Raw genomic sequence first — 20,963 nt, forward strand, 5'->3', positions numbered from 1 at the left:
CATGACTTGGAAATATTTTGCCTTGGCCCGTTTACATCGGATGGCATGTAAATTTAAAATGAAATAGATGTAATTTCGCATCATTAATGACGTGCACTTTTGGTACATCATAAATGATGTAAATTTACCGGATTTTTTTTTTCTGTGTGTGTTCAATGCATATCGAGTGCTTGATTGCGTGGATGTGAAAATTTGAGCCTTGATTTCACAAGTTTTCAACCACAAAGAGAGTTCAACAACCCGTAGAAAGAAAAATAATTGACTAAATAGTTTTTACCTCCCTCCCCTCACTAATAAATAACGATACTCAGAAACTAACTGACCGGCTGTGCCATAAAGCTGTACGAAAAACAACTTTGAATCATTAGCACCCAAAATTGTGCCGCTGTTTTTGCGCCTTTGATCCAGTCGTAAAATGGACCGAACACGTAAAGCAAACTGGAGGATAAAATTTAATATTTAACTGGAGAGATGATTCCTAGAATGAAGGTTTCAAGCTAAAATTGTTTATTTTGTTATTGTTTTGGCTTCCTCACTGAGGTATTTCATACATAAACTGTAAGGGTGGAATGAATCAACTTGATTTTGAAATTTTCTGCTTTGCTTTGTTTGGTGCATTACACCAATCCAATGAATTGATTACAGCACATTTAAGTGAAGCTAACTTTCCTAGTGCCGTGCAAATACATGTGCCCGTAGGGGCAAACAAACACTTAATTTAATGTTAAACACATTTTTGAGCACTTTTTATTGGTAATTTATAGAGTAGCATAAATGTTCTGTAGATAGGCAACAACCGGAAGTTTCACAGTCGGCCTGGGTTCGATCCCAGAAGATCCCGGTGGCATTTTTCGAGACGAGATTTGTCTGATCACGCCTTCCGTCGGATGGGGAAGTAAATGTTGGCCCCGGACGGACACCTAAGGTCTATTCCCGTACTTGCAGAATTGCAGAATTTCTGCAGCTTCTGCAGAATTCTGCAGCCAGCATAAGTCACTTTTTTGCAGCACGTTCCCGTACTTTTCAGCTCGCTCTCTTCATCTCTCTCTTTTGCAGAAGTTCTGCAAGGAGAGAAGCGGCAAAAAATTTGCCTGGGTAGCGCGTTCCAGTACTTTTTCTGCAATATTGTACACAGTTGAGTGGATTTACTCAAACTGGGTATTATTTTTTTTAATTTATTTCAAAATATTAAAAAAAAAATGGTTGACAAAAAAAGGAATTGAAAGAAGTTTACCTCTTGAACTGGGACATTATTTGTTTTATGCAGCACAACATTTTATTAATTTAAAAAATCAAGGATGTATTATTTATTAATTAACTAGAAATTAATTATGCTTAGGTAAAAATTAATATTAGAAACAACTCAAATTTTGTACATTAGGTAAACAATTTTACAAATGGAAGTGGCAGGTACGTTTAATAAACTGCCGTTCTACGCGAGGTTCTACGCATAATTGTCCCATGTCAGTTTTTGACGATTTTGACTTTATGCCATTTTTAAGTTTAGTCTGATGTGTACTTTAAGAAAAACACATAAAATCTGGTACTTTGTTCGGAAACTCATCAAAAACAACACCAAGTCTGTTGGTCCCATCGTTAAACTTCTACGCATAATTGTCCCACCAAGTATTTTCTTACACGGAATCATTAGTTTTACTAACCATTATGCCTTGTTTATCTGTTGTATAGCAAGAGGATCACAAATAAGGGTGATAAACTGCTAAATGGGGCGATTAGGGACACATAGGGTGAATAGGAACCCACGGGACAATTATGCGTAGAAACACAGAAATCGGTTGAAAAATTTCAATCGCGTTTTTCTCAGTTGCACTTTTTTGAACATGGGACAATTATGCGTAGAACGGCAGTAAATATGATAAAAAAGACAAACAAAGGTTTTATATAGAACCTTAAATACATGTTTAATAGCAGAATGTTTAAAAGATTATTCAGGATAACATAAATAAATTATGACTGGATGTCACATGAAAGAACAAGGGTGACGAAGTAAAATTGACAAATAAAATAAATGATCACAAACTCAAAAATTAATTAAGCAATCTGGAAATTAAGAAATCCATAATAAAAAACATAAAAACTAAAAAAACATTAAATCAGATATCTGAGAAATGAAAAAAAAACTTAAAGAAATTATAATTTCAAATACAAGTAAAATTAAAAAATTCAGTAAATCAAAATTTTTAAAGCTAAAAAATAAATAAAATAGGAACAGTCCAAATTTTCATTCTCTAAATCCTCTAAATTTGAGTTTCTAACCTAAAATATGCCTTAAAAAATGTGTGTTTATTATGATTCAAGAAGGTGTAGAAATTAAAAGTTCAAGAATTTAAGAATTTAAGAATTTAAGAATTAAAGAATTAAAGAATTAAAGAATTAAAGATTTAAAGAATTAAAGAATTAAAGAATTAAAGAATTAAAGAATTTAAGAATTTAAGAATTTAAGAATTTAAGAATTTAAGAATTTAAGAATTTAAGAATTTAAGAATTTAAGAATTTAAGAATTTAAGAATTTAAGAATTTAAGAATTTAAGAATTTAAGAATTTAAGAATTTAAGAATTTAAGAATTTAAGAATTTAAGAATTTAAGAATTTAAGAATTTAAGAATTTAAGAATTTAAGAATTTAAGAATTTAAGAATTTAAGAATTTAAGAATTTAAGAATTTAAGAATTTAAGAATTTAAGAATTTAAGAATTTAAGAATTTAAGAATTTAAGAATTTAAGAATTTAAGAATTTAAGAATTTAAGAATTTAAGAATTTAAGAATTTAAGAATTTAAGAATTTAAGAGTTTAAGAATTTAAGAATTTAAGAATTTAAGAATTTAAGAATTGAAGAATTTAAGAATTTAAGAATTTAAGAATTTAAGAATTTAAGAATTTAAGAATTTAAGAATTTAAGAATTTAAGAAATTAAGAATTTAAGAATTTAAGAACTTAAGAATTTAAAAATTTAAGAATTTAAGAATTTAAGAATTTAAGAATTTAAGAATTTAAGAATTTAAGAATTTAAGAATTTAAGAATTTAAGAATTTAAGAATTTAAGAATTTAAGAATTTAAGAATTTAAGAATTTAAGAATTTAAGAATTTAAGAATTTAAGAATTTAAGAATTTAAGAATTTAAGAATTTAAGAATTTAAGAATTTAAGAATTTATGAATTTAAGAATTTAAGAATTTTAATTTCGACAAATAACATTTTTTTTGGTTCATATAAGAATACAAATTGGTAGCACCGTTAAAGGTATAATTTATTATTTTCCAATTAAATTTACCTGTTATTTAACACATATATTTAGTATATTCCGAGGTATATTCAAAAACAATTGAAGATCAAAATTTATTCATAAACAAATATTTATTTGAAATTATTAAACTCAAAAGAAATGTGTCTTTTAAAAGTTTTTAAAAACAATTTGTTTATATAGTACAATTTTTTGTTGGGGTACTAGCCGTGCTGTAATACTATGGCTTAAGTTATCAATTTTTTATCAGGTAAAAATATAAACACTAAAAAAATCGCTATATCATTTACATAAATGAACTAAGCATGAAAGCGTTTATATGAAAAATCGTTCTCAATAAAACCAGACATAAAAAAAATAACTCAAAAATATTTTGTATTACAACTTATAATAAAATGCTTAATTTCACCCAACTTGCAGAGTTTATGTAAGCGTGTAGTCAACATCCATCACACCAAATTGCAGTAACTTTTTAACAAGAAAGAGAAGAGAGAGCTTGCAGAAAAGTACGGGAACGGTTTTGCTGCAACTTCTACCTCTCTCACTGCAGAATTTCTGCCTGAGAGAAAAGTTACTTTTGTTGCAGAAAAGTACGGGAACGCTCTGCTGCCGTTTTTGTGCAGAATTGCAGAATTCTGCAGTACGGGAATAGACCTCTAGTTTCGAGTAGAGCGAATATATTTTTTTTTTTTGAGAAATGGTCACTCATGATCACTACACCCAACTGGCAGTCGCATGATTGTGATGCATGGCGGCATGAAAGTATATCAGATTCTGCATGAAATCTGTCCTCATGCATTTTTTGCGATATAGGAGTATGACATTTTTGCCCGTTACCGACAATTATCGACATTACCGACGGCTTTTTGGTCGTATTTCACAAAAAAAACACTTAGCAGAAAGGATTGAACCACCAACTTCTTGGTTATTGATCCGACACGCTACCACCGCGCCATGGACGCTTGATGAAAAGTGAGTGAAAGAGCACCAACATATGCTTCTCTTTGGAGTGTTGCTCGGGGACGGGCCAGCTTTATATGTGTTGGTGAGAACTGCAGATCGCTGAAATTTTTACACGCGGGCAAAAATGATCTATGGGCTTGCTGCAAAAAATGTTATAAAATATGACATTTTCTGCAACAAATCCAATGTTGCAGATTTTGAGATATATTTTTCCTTTGGGTGTATTTTTAAATTCGAAAAATTGCAAATATTTCGCTGAAATCAAACTTTTGGAGGCTTGTATGTTGTAAACGGAGCATTTTTTTTTTTTGAAATTAAATATGTCTCTATTGAATTTTCTTCTAAAAATGACATTTTATTTACATTCTAAGTGGTATGGCTAAATGCTCTTCATCTTTGTTGTATTTTTCGTTTTATTATTGACTGTTCACATTCATTTATTTAATTCAAATTGTTTTACATTTTTGCATTGAATCGAATACATTTGGGTAAAAAAAGAAAAAAAAATAACTTTAACAACTAATCCTAACTTAAAACTAAAAAAAGTAAATTCATTGAAATATTCAAAAGCAGTAGAACGAGTAAACTACGAACTGTATTTTAAGATAAATCCTCCAAGCGTTCTTACTTGTTCTGCACGCAGTGTTGTTGTCATCTCGATGAAAATGTTCAGAAGTTCTTGTGGTGAAAACAGGTCATTACTGCCTTCACCCGTTGATGTTGGTTGGTTTTCCCTCGGTTGCTGACTAAAGCCAGGAGGTGTTGACCATGTTTTCACAAAATTGGGTGGCAACCAGCCGGTCCCTTAGCTGACAGTTTTCGTGAGTTGCGCGTATTCACCGACAGATGGCCAGTGGGCCTCGTCGGATCCGCCCATTAATTACGCAACTCAAAATTTGCATGGGAAACTTCTTTTTCGTGACGGCTTTCACGGCACGCTCCTTTCAACTGTTCTAGACTAATATTTGGACGAGGCGTATCACCAAACAAGTTTTTTACAAAAATGATTCCAAACTGCTTATTTTGTCGTTTTAAACCGAAACAAGGCAAAAATAATTTTTATTAAAACTATTCGCCATTTTCAAAAACTTGTCTAGATAACATCAAAGGCCGCCATCTTAGGCCCACTGGGCCCACAAAAAGAGGTACGCTCAGTTTGTATGGGAGCTGTCAACATGCTCCCGGGCTGGTGGCAACCAGGCCCGTGATACTGACGTAACTTGCTGAAGCCGCCACCAAATGTTTAGTGGCGCTGTTTCGGGATTATCATTTCAGAGGGTTCACAAATTTTTTTGGGAGGGTGATCCAATCGTTGATGTCCTAAACTGGGCCCTCGTCCTGTCACGTCCGTCAGTAGTCTTGTCGTACATTACAACTAGAACCAGATCTGCCAATGAATTAGTACACTTCGACCAAATAAACACTGACGCTGTATGGATCTGACTCTAGAATAAATGCACAATTGTGTGTTATTCATAAGTCCAAAATGTTCAATTATTCATATAAGTCCAAATATTCATTTGCGGATAACTACCTAACTTGAATTGAATACAAGATTTAAAGGAACCTATAGCTACTTATCTCAAATCCCCGACATTTTAATTATTAACCAAAAACGTTTCTTTTAAAACCTGTCTGGCAGTTAATATTTTACAACTCGTGAATTGAAAAGAGACGACCATTTGTTCGTCAGAATTCCAGTAGATCCTCGATTCGCAACAATGGTCGATACAATCATAATCCGACAACCGTTAGTTCAACAGATCAACGAATTTAGTCCGATATCATTTCACTATTGATTGATCGAGACTCTATGAAAATTTTGACAAATTAGAATGGTTTTATGCTACTTGAATGAAAATCACCGATTCTGATGAATTACTAAATTCACTGTTACTAATTTTGTCCCTAAATAACTAAAGGCAAAGTATAAAAGTTGATATTTGTAGTTAAAATCCAAAATTCTACCAACACTATTTTTAAACCCGCATCCTAACCTGACACCCCATTAAGATAGGGAAAATCACATATGTAGCGGTTCATTGTACAAATGTGATATTTCACTATCAGAGAACCTCCTTGTCTCGATGACAGCTTACCGGCCATCGATTAAGCCCTGAGACTACGCCAAAGTGGGTTCTCGCAGCATGAAGTGGTGTCCATGTGTAAAAATGGAAGCTTCAGCAATATACTGAACACTTCGATTTTAATTCCACATCGAATCAAATCATACTCTTTGCCAAACAAGCATCAAACCTATGACACTCATTATGACAAAGCCCAGGGATCATTTCAGAGGGTTCACAAATCAAAATATAATAAATCTTATTTAATTTTTTTGGAAAAAAAAATCCTGTAGCTGCTCAGAATGATTCTTTTATGTATATCATCAGGTCTAAGTCCCGATTTACCCCGGATAATGGTGCACATTTAATTTCATTTTAACTAACAAAACAAAAATAAAGAAAAAAATGATTTTCGTCCTTTCGATATTGCGCCCTTTTCGTCATGTTACTGCCCATAATTTTGACACTAGACACCAAAACTTTGGTACTTTTTAGGCTTCAGTGACATTGTATGCCGATGACAGCCGTAGCATCCGCGTGGTGGCAACTTTTCCCGTCGTTCAAATTCTTCCTTCTCGCTCACGTCCACAGGGAGGGTAGCGAACTGGTTTCCAGACGAATTTTGAGCGTCCTTGCTCAAACTGCCTGGCTTTGCAGGTAGCGCTTCGGCATTCTTTAGCTTCTTCAAATCTGCCGATCCTACTGGTGAGGACCGCCTCTTTTTCTTGCCGTGAGGCATTTTTTGCACTTTTTAGCACTTTTCAGGAGCTAATATCGAGGAGTACCTCACTGATTGGTTGTCCACAAGGGAATGATGACGAGGCATTTTATTAAAATATCTGTAAAGTACTTTTCGATAGCAAGTTCATTTTTTTGCGGAGCGAGAGATTGCAAATTCAAATTTACATAATATTATATTATATTACAATAATACAAGCCTTACCCGACGAACTTCGTTCTCCCTTTTTTTCGATATAAATAATATTATATAAAAAAGGAGGCCAAAAAAATCACTTTTTATTCAAAAAATCGGCGGCAACATTTTTGACCATGTGGCTCATAAGTAGTGGGTTTTGGTCCACTAAAACATATTAAAAAAAAACTCGAAAATCAAAAAAGTAAGGATATTGAGGGATTGATTTTTTGTTTAAAAAATCATTCAAAAATCGGCAGAAAAAATCCGCGAAATTATTTTTTTTATGAATAGTTAACTTTGTCAACTTTGCTGAATACAACTTTGCCAAAGACACCAAATTGACCTTGAACTTGAATTGAACTTCCTTCAAAATTTACAGATTTTCGAATATTTACGTACCATTTTTGTATGGACAGAATTGTATGAAGACTTGTATGGGAGACACAAAATGGGAAAACTAGTCGAAATGACACTTTTATTAGTCATTTTTCATAAGGTTTGTGAACGGCTTATCTTCCATACCATCTCATTCAATATTTAGCCAACAAGCTTTTGAGTTAGGTAAAAATTACAATCAAAAATACTTTTTAGTTGGCTCGAAATCTTTTTATCGCTTTTTCCACCTGATGAGTGAAATTTTCACCCTCAAATGGGTGTGTTTTTTCGTAAACAACAAATTCTCCACTCCTTCACGACCAGTTCCGATAACCGCATCACCACGAAACTTCTCTCTTTAAATGCTGCACGTCACGTCTTTAAATTGACTCCGTCTCTGCTGGACGAAAGCCGACGACGGTTATCAATCTATAAGTGAAAAAGCGCGCACAAAATTGCTTTTAGTCTGATTAAAAAAATTTTGTGGTGAGGTTCGGGTGTACAAGTTGCTAGATTTTTTTTTAAAGTATTACCATTTGGAAGTTTGAACGATGAAGTACGTTTACTGCTGCGTTCTGGTTGTTTTGATCGGGCTGACCTTGGCCTGGGCAGTGGAGGATGTTCCCGAGGCGGAAAAGGTGGCCCCCATCAGTATGTGCACTGTTTAAGAATTATTTTTGGAGTAAAATTAATGAGCAGGTTCCTTTCTTTTTGTCAAACAGATGTATCGAAGCGACAGTTTGTTCAAACTCTCACGTGCACAAATCCCAACTGTAGCGCGCAGTGCAAAGGACGTGGCTATCGCAGCGGAAAGTGTCAAATTGGAAGGTGCTTTTGTTCTTACGTTTGAGGGGGTGGAACAAATTACCTATTGTATTTATTTTTTATGTTTTTTTTTTTGGTGGGAGATCATAATAAAAAGTAATTATTTATGAAAATCAAGGACTTTTTTTATAGTAAGAAAGAACTTGTACAATTTCACTATTTGAAAAATCTACATCAAAACAAAAAATCACATCATTCTCTGCCATAGAATAACTGATAAGATCATTCTTGGTTGCGGAATTTTATCTGTCGACGTCCGATACCTGCTATGAACAACAACCACACAAAGTGGCTAGATAAGAAGAAGTGACTTGGTTTTGTTTTGCAAATTGTTTTCGGTTTGTTTCATTAGATAGAAAGGAAAAGCTTCACTTACCGTTGGGTGTGGCGATATCTCGTGCACTCAAGAAGGGACATTTTCGGAACAATTTTCACACGCGTGGAATCTCTGGTCGAATTCAACGAATCTATTCAGTTCAGCATACAAACAAAAATAAATAAACTTAGGCGAGTTACTCTACTGTTAAGGAAACCATTTTTCCTCTTTCTAAAGATAAGCTTAAAGTCGAAATGCTTTGTGAAAATCACTCTCACTTTGATGTGATGTCAAAGCCGAAAAGGCTCACTTCCCAAGCAGCTCCGAGCAATACTGCAGGCACAGTCTGTTGTTGTAGTTCAGCAGGGCGTAGTAGAAGCCACCGTCGAACAGCAATCGGATGGGCACGATTCCGAGCACCGTTTTGGCCGGCGACTCTCGACTGTCCTCCGACTGGAGGCCTTCGTTCAAGTGCTGCAAGCTGGCGATGCCGTCAGTTTTCAGCCCGTAGAACTTTAGCTGAATCGGTGGCTCGCTAGTACACTCGACCCCGTCAAATACGTAGGTTTTGAGGAAAAATACCAGTCCCGCGCTAAACTGCGTCAACGGCAGCCAGTTTTCCACGATAAGATGGTCGATACCCTCTTGCAGGGGTAGTTCCGTGATGCTTTTGAGGAGGACCCGGAAAAGTTCTTTCTCGTACAGGTTGTAGCTGGTAAGGGCGGCGTACATCTGAATGTCGATCTTGAGAGTGTACGTGGCACGGGTCAAAGTGAAGAGCGGCGGTCGTGGCTCGTCCTTGGGCAGCACATTCCACGTTGCAGCCGCGTCGATGACCTCGCTCAGAAATTTCACGTACGAAAGCGTCGCAAACTTGCTGCTGTACAGAGTTTCGATGGTTTTTCCGCAGCTCAACGAGATCAATTCGTGGCACGATTTGCGCGGACCAAACGGACGATCGTTGAGTTTGGAGCGAGGGTTGAAACGAGGTTTGTTCAGTGTGAGATTCTTCAGCTTGTCCCGCAGCTGTTTGCGCTTCAGATCACCACTCAACGAACTGTTGGTACTGCGTTCGTTGTACGTTCCGGTGTGATCTCGTGGGTTAATATTCACCGAACCGTTCACAATGTCCACCCCGTTCAAGATTGCCTCCGACGGACGAATCGGCTTTATCCGGTACACGTCGAAGAACTTCCTGCACATTTGGTTTTTAACCCACTCTAACTTTTGCTCTTCTTCACTGTCCACCTTCCGATAGTAATGAATATTGTGCTCAATGACATCCTGCTGAAAACACAAAAACATGTACGCACACCGGTGAACCTGCTCCACAAAATCCTCCGGTAACGTTGCCAAATCGAACATTGCCTTCGTCGAGCTCAGGTTGGCAAACATCCGATCCAGATAGGCATCAATGCCGTCCGGCCGGCAGTAACCCTTCGCAATCACATAGACCTCTGAATTGCCCGGCTTCGAGGTGCACGGCTTGAACACGTTCAACTCGTCGAAGCACACGTACAGCAGGTACAGCAAATCGACGCTCGTATGCTCGAACATGGTGAACATCTTCAGGATGAACGAACCGCCTCGGGTGAGCATTTTCAGCGCCGTTACGGCTTCTGCTAGGTGCAGCGGGGCCACGTGCTCTTCCTGCGATTCCGGCACGTCCAGACAGTCGATCGAGCCATCGGCGGTGACGAGGTTTACCTGTTGAAGGAGAGCAAGGGATTGTTTAAATAATCTGAACCGAAGTAATACTACAACACTGTTGACTCAGTAAGAGTTAGTTGTAGGTTCTGATCAGAACTTTTCAGAAAAAAAAGGAAGTAAGAACCAATAATCATCACTTCGCAACTCTCAAATGCCCCTATCATGCTGATCAATCACGGCGCCAGCCACGGCCAGTAGTAAGATCATGGGAAAGTGGATACCAATGTTAGTCAGATACTTGATGAGGTCAGGATTCACTATGGTGGGTGATACGGTTTTATCCCTTATCCCCGAATCCCACTTTCCCGAATCCCATATCCCCAAAAATCATTTCCCCGAAAATTCCACATCCCCGAAAATCATTTCCCCGAAAGTGCCACTTCCCCGAAAATCATTTTCCCGAAAATTCCACATCCCCGAAAATCATTTTCCCGAAAATTCCACATCCCCGAAAATCATTTTCCCGAAAATTCCATATCCCCGAATGTCATTTACCTGAATGGCCATTTTACCGAACTGCCTTTTTCCCGAATTTACATATACCCGAATGGTTACTTCACCAAAAAATCAATTTTTCCGAATGATGACCTAGATATAAACTAAATTGTTATTTAGGGATTTTTTTTAATAAAAGTATGACGTTAATATTAAATTCTCCTACGTGTTTTGTAAGATTAAAAAAAAAAACAAATTACCGTAGAAGGCCATTAATAAACCACGCGGACACTTCAAGAGTGCGGGGTATTGAGATCATCCACGATCCATAAAAAAAGATTTTTTTTTGTAGCGGCCATTTTCAGCAAAGGACAATTTTCCAAAACGGTATCTACGTGGTAAGGATAGAACAGCAACGATAGCTTCATGCGACGACTCGATGCGCAGGATTCAGTTTGTTCTAGATTTTGTTTAACTGAACTAATTTGTCTTTATCAATTTTGGCTGGATGAAGGCTTTGAACAATATATTTTTTTCTTACGTCCAATTCGAGTTCGACCAACACTTTTAATCAAATCTAAATAGTTGATTTTTGAATTACAAAAAGCATTTTTTGAATATTTCATCACCGTCATTTTAGATTTAAAATTACTAAATCACTTTAAAGTAGTTTAGGGGCTATACTTAAGCTCGACAGCTGATTTTGGTTGCCAAGGTCTTGAGTAACAATTACAATTTTTTGCGGTAGTCGGGCCTGAACGTGTGTCAAACACGTTCTGACCTGAAATCCCTTTGGCCAGTTGTCGCACTTACATCAATTTGAATATTCAAAATTCAAGTGAAGCTCGTAATTTTTTGAACGTTCAATAGAGTAATCAACGTTCGTTTGTATTGCGTGTACGTACACAAAAATTAAGTGAGGTTAATTTTTTTCTGCCAGCAAAATCAAATTTTGCACTAGTGTGCGTACGCGAAACGTCATAAAGCTCTATTGTGGACATGATACTTTATTGATCGCTACTTCCCCGAACCCGGTCAGGCGGGTATGGCCGTTGTCCAGAACCGCGCGCGGTTCTGGGCAACGGCCATACCCGCCTGACCGGGTTTGGGGAAGTGGCGTTCGGGGAAATGGCCGTTCGGGATTATGGTCATTCGGGAAAATGATTTTCAGGAATGTGGAAAATTAGGGGAAGTGGCCATTCGGGAAAATGGTTTTTAGGGGAAGTCGCCATTCGAGGATGTAGCCGTTCGGGGAAATGGATCGTTCGGGGAAATGATTTTCGGGTAAATGACATTTCGGGAAAGTGTCTTTTCGGAGATGTGGCATTCGGGGAAATGTCTCTTCGGGAATGTGGGTTTCGGGGAAATGTCATAGATTCCAATATTAATCATTTGATAAGTTTTACAACGCGTGCCAACCGAGCAGTGGTAATATGGAAAGAACTTTTCTGTATGTTTCTACAAAATTTAATCAATTTTTGACAACACGTGCCGTCAACTGGGGCAAATCCGGACTACAGTCTGAACAGGGACAGCACGTTTAACCCCTTCCCGTCCAGAGCGAAATGAAGATTTTTTAACGTTTTCTACATTACTTGAAACTGGATCGACCAAATTGGATGAAATTTTGATGGTTATGAGTTAACACACTACATATACTAATGCAAGTTGAACCAGGTTTAAAAAAGGCATGGATGCTGAAAAATTAAATTTTGAATAAGTGCATGGAGTAACCATGGGCATTAGCGGGTTAAGAGCACTTTAAAGCTTCACATTTAGAATTGAAGGCACACATTTTGTTGTTCCGAATCTGTTCTACCCAAAATCACTCAAAAATATCAAAATATAAGGCTCCAAAATTGCTACAACTGCTGTCCCGATTCGCCCAGATGACGGTGCCTATTTAATAATAGTATATAAAATACGATTGACTCTTTACTAAACGACTACTAAAGCTACAAAACAAGAATAAAATATTGATTTAAGCGAATTTAGAAATAATAAAAATTAAAAAGAAGCAAACTTAGGATGCTATGTAACAACTATTTCGACAAACTCAACCGCAGTGGCGTGCCTTCCGATCAACGATGATAAAGGAAGAACTGATTTTATCATTGCTAGCGAGAAAGCAAAGAAACCGCGTCGCCTCACCGCCCGCAATTGACTGAAATAGTAAATAATGTTCACTAATCAGTCAAAGTAGCTTGTCGTATGTCGATTTTGGACCAAATTGAGTTAAGAACGCCATTTTGTGCAGCTCACTATGTCTCACCTTTTGACCTTCCCAGATCCCCAAAATTCGATTTCAATCCTGAGATATTCAATAAAAACTTCGTGCATTTTGTCACATTTCATATGAAAGAAGTTTAAATTTTGTGCGACAATTGGCCAAAGGCATTACAGGTCAGAACGCGTTTGACACAGGAACATTTTCAGTTATAACTCGGGACTCCAGTAACCAAATTCAACCAAACTTCAGGACAATGCACAGAATGATCAACCACACAAAACATGTTTGTTATTGTTTACTTTGCGTGCCCTCGGAACGTCAAAAAGTACATATAAATGACATCAAAATCTGAAAACAATCTAACTTTCCATGAATATTTTTAGGATTTTTTTTGTCTTCTAGAAAGTTGTTGGGATTTGTCAATCCCAGCAACTTTGTCGAAGACACCAACATTTTATCTCGCAATCTACGCCTCCTACGACCAAATTTGGAGAAAATTTTAAGGATCAGTTTTTTTTCAACTTTACAAATCACGATTAAGTTTTAGAGAAAAGTGACTTTCTTGGAACTTTTAGCTTAAAAAAAAACACAGATATTCGAACGTAAGTAAAGTAAAAAAGATTTAAAAAATTGAAAACTTAAATATCTCGGAAAAGCACGGTCCAAATTTAAAGCGCCAGCGCCATTTAAAAAAGGAGATGTAGCACTTGAAAACGCCGAAAATCCTAATTGTATTTTTCTTTAAGTCTCGAGATATCTTCGCAATTCGCAATTGTCAGTGTAAGAACGGGCCTTGACCGATCTTATGCACTAGGTTCCCGACGAACACGCACTGCCCTTACACCTACATCTCACCCTTGCTCTGAGTCAGTACGAGCAGCACGCTAGAACACGCTTTGAGTGTTCGTGCCAGGCATGCACACCTTCTTTTCCGGATACGCATTTTAACTCGTTCCGGGGGGTGGTACATTGTGTTGGGTTTGATGTAAGTATAAGCGCCTAACCATTTAAAGTGAGTTTATCAATTTTCATTAAAGCAAAAACTGTTTTATTTTTAATTTGAATTAAAAAACTTCTTTTTATTTTATTGTGTATTGTTTCCTCCTGAAATCTTGCGTAATGTTGAGTCGTGTTTACATGTTGCTATTTCTTTTGTCGCGATGTTTTGTTACAATTTTTGGTCTTAAGCATGTTATACAAGTTTACCAAAAGTACAATCGTAATATTTGTGTTAACCCTTTAACCATTCCATAAATTGAGTAAAGGCTCGAACCTCACTTGTTTGAAGAGAAGGGTGAAGATTGAAAACAATAGACAGTAAAAGAGAATATATTTTATAAAAAATCAAGAATCAATAGTACAAGAGAATGAGAATGAATTTCAAAGAATAAAAATGATAAGCTGGATGTAGTAGATGTAAAATTAGACAATAGTTAATGAAAAGAGATAACAAAAACAAGCTTAGATTGTAGTTATGATAATTTATAGGACATATAAAGAATCATTAAAAATTGGAGGTAGATGGTAGCTGAGAATGAAGAGAAGAGAAACCCCGTTGTGCGATGTTTCAGGTACATCCACAGCAGTTGACTCAAAATACTGCGAATCAAAACAATACCGTCTACAATCACAAATTACTTCCTTTTTCGACATTGTCGCGCCCCTTTCTTTTAGCCGTCTCGATTCTGACCCGCGGTGGTCAAAGGTTTACGATCCGTTTCCACAGGCCACCAGCTAGGTCATCATGAAAACCAAGCCAACGTGGAGGTAAGAATATAGGACACTCGCAAGGAACCAGAGCTGTACTGTTCTGATTAAGATATTTCGAATAATCTAACAGAACTACGGATGTAGTTAGTTGCGCTTCTTCCAGGATGTTCCTTACGTAGACGTCAACCAAAGAGCACGCAATAAGATCAGTGCCATTGCATGCTCTTAGGTATCAATCCTTGGCCTGCATTCAGCGGGCAAAATTACATGAAAAAACGTTACTTAATCCACCTTTAGGTGGTTGGTGCCTTCCTCTCATTTATAGTGATTTCAATCCCCCTAAAGTGTCCACATGTTTATGGATCTCCCCTAACGTTCGCAGCACCTAAGAGGTCCTAATAAAAATAAGTGATGATTAATAAAACAGATTACCTACAGACTTTTTGTCAAGATTATACAGACACGGCCTTTGAGGAAAATGGCATCCCTCTACACGGCTTTTTCGTGGCGATCAGACCCGACCAGTTGAGGTTATGTGAATTCAGACCATTTTTTAAACTCCTTGTAATTTAAAATAGATAAGTCAGATCTTGAAAATTCTTACTCCACCTAAAAGGTCTTCTCATATGCTTCCTAAAAATATATAACATGTGAGGGTTTCATGAAAAAAACACCCTTTTTGCCATAATTTAAATTTAATATGAAACAGTTTTTTAACATAACTTTTTAAATACATGATAAAACTGCATGGATTTAAATAGCAACTTAGGGGACGTTAAGACGGATCGATTAAAACCATTCCGGCCAAAATCGGTTGAGCCTGTGACGAGATATTCCAGTGACATTGATTTTGTACACATGTCTACATACAGCCAAACACACAGACATTTGCTTAGCTGGTGATTCTGAGTCGATATGAACAAATGAAGGTAGGTCTAGGAGGTTTAACTAAAAAGTTCATTTTCCGAGTGATTTTATAGCCTTTCCTCAGTGAGGTGAGGAGGGCAAAAACATTTAGGTAGTTGGACAATTTTCAAATTTTGTTTGAGCGGTCCCATAATTCATTCCCTTGTGCTTTCCCCATGAAAATTAGAAAAATATCACTAGGATTTTTCCAGCGATTGCAGGGCATAGAGTACCGTCAGAGTAAAACAAATTGTTTGTACAAAATATAAAAATATAATTATTAATAATAATATACATTAAATATTTTGATTCATAAGAAATTGATATGTTATTAAAAAAAATAATTGTATTGTGTTTCTTAATTTTGAAACCTCCGGTAATGTCATCACCGACGGTTCTCAACTTTGTATACGATACATTTCAAGTCTATGCGTCATACTCGCAGTGTAGCGAGAGCAACAGCCAAAGAAAGTTGATTATTTTGCTCGCGCTCCCGGTGTGTGAAGGTACAACAAACAGCCATGTATTTCACGTGTGACGAAATGGGAATCGCCCTGGACAGGTTCCTACTGTCGCTGGCCGGAAGGTACGTTGAAGTTTGCCTAGTTGGAGGAACTACGATGCTCACAAACTGGTGTTTTTGTAGATATGCTGAACACTCCAAGCGGTTGCACATTCTCTCGGGACAAGCCATCGATGAGCAGCTGAAGAAGTATGTCCTCATTGTGCAAGACAGCTCGCCGGAACTGACCATAGTAGAGTACAGAGTCTCGATCGAGGACTTCCGGCACGTGCCCTCTCGAGAAGCTGACATCGATAGACTCGTGCGGAGTTTTCCCGGCGAAAAGCCACACGACGCTGAGCTTGCTAAGCGATATCTTATTCTGGGCAATGAATCAACGTGTGATAGCGAAGCAAACGTGGAGATAGTGAAGGGATTTGGTGTCGACTTGACTGAGCGACCGCCTGAGCTGCTTGCGCTGATACAGGCGATCCGACTGAGTTCCGAGTTGGGGCGTGCGAATGTTTTCGAGCTTTGTTTGAACTCGAAGACGGTGCAGCAACTGTTGCTTGATACCCACGATGCAGGACCTGGAGAGACGTTCCGGAATTATCACCCCGTTGACCCTGTGGTCAAGAACGGTATGAGTCTGATGGATCTCTACGAAGATATCAAGTACAAAAAGATCAACCTGGGAGTGTTCTTGATTCGCGACGCAGATAAGGGTGGTGCTTTGATAACTCACGTCGAACCGATTCGGGACTTGAAGCATCTGACACCCACGACTAGTTTCGTGGTAAGCGATACCATAAGTTACGCCGAACTTTGCCGATTGTGTCCGTTGGTGCACGAGGTCATCTATCGACCCGACTATGGTCTTGTCTACTGGCAGCGAAGTTCCGGCGGTGGGACGGGCAGCCTGCGCAAATATCTGACCTGTGAGTACACTCAAGAATACGATCAACGCCCACCTCCTCTGCATTGGTTGAACGTGATTCACGCTGATCAGACCGTTGGAAAGAGCACATATTTGAGGCGTTTGAGGGAAGGGTTTCGCAAAGCTCAACCATTCGGGCTAGTCCGGCTGATCGATGGAACGGTTCTGGCAGCTGCTTTAGCCGACGGATCGTTGTCAACGGTTCAAAAATTGGCAAAATTGTTCCGGATGGAATCGCAGCTGGAGAGTAAAGTTGTTGAAGTTTTGGCTCGACAGAAGGGTGCTCTTATGGTGCTGATTGACCATGCCGATCATGTAGGAGACTTGCTGGTGACGTTTTTGGAGGAAGTGGAACGTGATCTTGGAACGAGTGTAAAATTTTGGATCGCTGCGAGGGACAAACTGCGGAAACAAATTGAGGACAAGTTCCCAATCGTAGCCCACGAATTTCCCGAATTGGACAAGATGCAGCAGCAGGATTTTTTGGAGACACTCCTACCGGAGTTGAGTGCGGCACACATTGAAGAGACTTTGAAGATTGCTCGAACATGTAATGTACAGCTTGCGTTTCACGAAACGTGCGTCGAATATCCCATCACGAAGAATGTTTTCAACTTGAAATTGATAGCCGATATGCTGCAACAAGTTGATGAATCTAAAAAGTCTTTCTATCTTCCCGATTTGTTGGATTATTTCATCGAAAGTCAGCTCACAGAGTTTGCAGATCTTGAGAGGGAATGTTACAGTTTCTGTCTGGAGAAGAAATCCGCTCTACTGATTCTCCAACAATGCAAGTACACAACTGTTGTTGAATATATGGCTGCTAGATATCTCTCAAAGCACGTAGAACTTGTCAATCTCACACTTTACCGAGAACACCCCAAGGTCACCGGCTTTCTGGACCAACTAATATCCCGACATGACAAAATAGCCACAGCCGTGCTGAATAAGGACACGGAACAGGTACTTACCATGCAGGATTCGTACCAGGAATCGCTAGACGACCTAAACCGGAATCCGTTACACACAAGTCACGACTGCCTCGCCATTCAAGAAGCTCTCGTCGCTGCCGGTCTACAGCACGAGCAACGTTGTCTACTATCCGACTACACTCCGCTACAACTGGCAGACGAACGCAAGGACTGGAAGTTTGTCAATCTTCTGCTGCAGAACAACGCACGGCATGACTTTCCTTCCCTACGACTGCGCACAATGCACACGGATCAACTGGAAGAAGTGGTTGAGTCTTGCATCAGCACTGCCCTTCATCGCCTTCTCGACTGGATCTTGACAAACCGTCCGGATTACCAGATAACGCAGAGAAACATCTACAGCGTAAGCGTTTGCAGCGATACCATGCAGTGTAATCTGCTATTTCGTATTCTTAATCGCGCTCACGAGCAGAAGCTCCACGACCGAGAAGCACCGTACCGCTTCATGTGGGGCTCCACCGGTCTTCACATGGCCGCGTACAACGGATCTTTCGCCGTGTGTCGATTCTTGGTGGAAAAGCTCAACTTTAGCGTGGATCTACAGGACTACAGCGGCCAAACGGCGCTTGGAGAGGCGAGCGATGTTGAGGTAGCTACTTATTTGAAGAGTTTGCAGAAAGATCAAAGGGAGCCAGAGTCCGATGCAGAACTTGAGGAAGACGTCGTAAATTCAGCGTTCATTAGGGCTTGCAATTCAAACAATCTCGAGCTGGTTCGCTACTGCGTGGAACAAGAAGGACATGATTTCATGAATCCGGAGCGTGGACAATACGGATTCATTAACGCGATCGCGTGGGGAAATCTCTCAATTGTGGAGTATTTGTATGAAAAGGGATTCAAAGATCAGTTGGACATCGAGGATAGCACCGGGTGTACGGCGCTGGTCAATGCAGTGCGGTACGAGCATCTTCCGATAGTAAAGTTTCTGGTAGAGCGTGGCGCAGACTTTTCAAAAATACAGGATGCACCAAACAATTCTGAACTTCGGCAATATCTTAAGGATCACTGTCGGTACGATCCCCCGATCACATTTGAGTACCTTTCCGAGCTAGGATTAGACGAATTACGCTCATTGGAATACAACTTTCTCACGGAAAACGAAGACGGCGATGTTTTGCTCCACTACTACATCGAGTACCATGAGGACGTTGAAGTTCTAAAATTTCTCCTGACTCAATACGACAACGTAGATCTCGAGAGCAAGTTTACCGGTCGAACACCACTACTGGAAGCCATTCGTGCGAATAAAGCGCAAATTGTTGACATCCTGCTAGCAGCCGGCGCAGACGCGTACAAAATCTGTGCCAAAACCGGACAAAGCGTACTCCACATCGCAGCCCAGCAAAGCAACAAACGCCTGCTGGACCTCTTTCTGACCAAGTACCGCATTGCCATCGATTCGCGGGACAACCAAGGGCAAACGATCGCTTTCTATCTGGAAAGTAACGCGATGAACCTGTTCCGCTATCTGATCGAACGCTACGGAATGGACGTGAACGCTCGGAACAACGAGGGACGCACAGTTCTGCACGAAAAGATCATCTACGAAGGATTTTTACACCTGCACGAGGTGGAGTATTTGCTTCGGGAGGTGGGCGTTCGGCAGAATGTGACCGACCGAAGGGGAAGGTTGGCGCTGCATTACGCCGCGGAAAGGGGCAACATTGATGTGGTACAGCTGTTGGAACGCTATGGAGGATTGGAATGGAACGTCTGGGATGCGGATGGCAAGAGTCCTGTTGATTTGGCAAAAGAAGCGGCCCAGGAGAAATTGTTGGAGTATTTAGAACAATCACATTGATAAAGAAAAAAAACAGAATAAAAAACTTAGGTACTGCAAAAATCTGACAAGCAAAAGAATTTTTTAAAGATTACTCACCATCGGAAACTCGCTCGCACGACGCGTAATCGCGTCCAAGTTTTCCCGCTTCATTATGTCCCCGGTACAGTCCTCTCCGAAGCACCACCGGTCCAGGGTTTCCAAAATGAATCTATCGTCCGTGATCATGTTTCCCATACTATTTCCCTCATAGTACGGGTTCAGCGTGTTGGCGAACCACTGCCACCGTATGTCCCCACGCGTCAACCGCAGATAATGGTTCAGTCCCGTGATGAAAGCCCCCGGGGCCTCGCACAGGTGCACACTGTAGAACTCGGTCGCGTCCCCCGGAACAAGCTCGTAAGCGGCGACACATTCGTACAGCTTGGCGAACGCTTGCGTGACGAACTCCGCCCGGACCCGGTGACGCAGCTCCTGTAGAATCGGAAACAGTGACGATCGCCGCCGGGTGTGCTGATGCCACTCGCCGATCTCGAAGTCATTCAAACGGTTCTTAACCGCGTTCAGGTCGGACTTGTCCTTTTGTAACTGGTCCACGGTATACGCCGGTACGGTAAAGACACTTTCGAGCGGAGGCAGTCCCGGTGGATGTTCGACCGGCCGTCGGAACTGAAACTTTTTCTTGAACTGCTGCTCCACAGCCCAATCTGCTTCCTTTCGCAGCATTCTTCCGAAGCCCAGCGGTTTCTCCCTGACCAATTTGCTCCAGTTTATATCACGACTCGAACGACTGGACCGTTCGGGACGATTGGAACGTCCGGGACGGTTGTGGCGCGACGGCATGGTCACAATGTGCCGGATGTTCCGTCGGTTGACGAATTAAAATGCAAAAGTTCGGTCTGGTTTTGGTTTCGCTGTCGGTCAAAAATTTACAAACATGATAATGTGATGAAAGGTGACCTGACCCTGACAGTCTGAAACGAAGGCGTGGTGAATACAAATAAGGACACCGGAAAAATAAAAACAAAATCTATTTAA

General features: G+C 39.5%; 4 protein-coding genes across 4 annotated transcripts in view; 2 read left to right on the top strand and 2 right to left on the bottom strand.

Moving 5' to 3' along the window:
* LOC6044648 (protein singed wings 2) overlaps window positions 1-8,910 on the bottom strand; it is a 35,237-nt gene extending 26,327 nt beyond the window's left edge. Inside the window, exon 1 of the mRNA XM_038266308.1 lies at window positions 8,784-8,910. Coding sequence (XP_038122236.1) covers window positions 8,784-8,824 — 41 coding nt within the window. The 5' untranslated portion in view covers window positions 8,825-8,910. The remainder of the gene's footprint in view (window positions 1-8,783) is intronic.
* LOC6044651 lies at window positions 7,975-8,478 on the top strand. Its single transcript, XM_001862096.2, has 2 exons — window positions 7,975-8,233; window positions 8,305-8,478. Exons 1-2 carry the CDS (start codon window positions 8,134-8,136, stop codon window positions 8,430-8,432), a joined length of 228 nt encoding a protein of 75 aa, XP_001862131.2. The 5' UTR covers window positions 7,975-8,133; the 3' UTR covers window positions 8,433-8,478.
* On the bottom strand, window positions 8,855-20,884 carry LOC6044652 (cap-specific mRNA (nucleoside-2'-O-)-methyltransferase 2). The gene is made up of 2 exons (XM_038266305.1): window positions 20,025-20,884; window positions 8,855-10,430 (listed from the first exon to the last, which is right to left on the bottom strand). Exons 1-2 carry the CDS (start codon window positions 20,766-20,768, stop codon window positions 9,030-9,032), a joined length of 2,145 nt encoding a protein of 714 aa, XP_038122233.1. The 5' UTR covers window positions 20,769-20,884; the 3' UTR covers window positions 8,855-9,029.
* Window positions 16,152-19,982, top strand: LOC6044653. Its single transcript, XM_038266304.1, has 2 exons — window positions 16,152-16,300; window positions 16,361-19,982. The coding sequence occupies exons 1-2, from the start codon at window positions 16,236-16,238 to the stop codon at window positions 19,944-19,946; spliced, it is 3,651 nt and encodes a 1,216-aa protein (XP_038122232.1). The 5' UTR covers window positions 16,152-16,235; the 3' UTR covers window positions 19,947-19,982.
* Window positions 20,885-20,963: the final 79 nt, after the last annotated feature.

This window comes from Culex quinquefasciatus, chromosome 3, assembly GCF_015732765.1.
Source record: "Culex quinquefasciatus strain JHB chromosome 3, VPISU_Cqui_1.0_pri_paternal, whole genome shotgun sequence".
NCBI classification, from domain to species: Eukaryota; Metazoa; Arthropoda; class Insecta; order Diptera; family Culicidae; genus Culex; species Culex quinquefasciatus.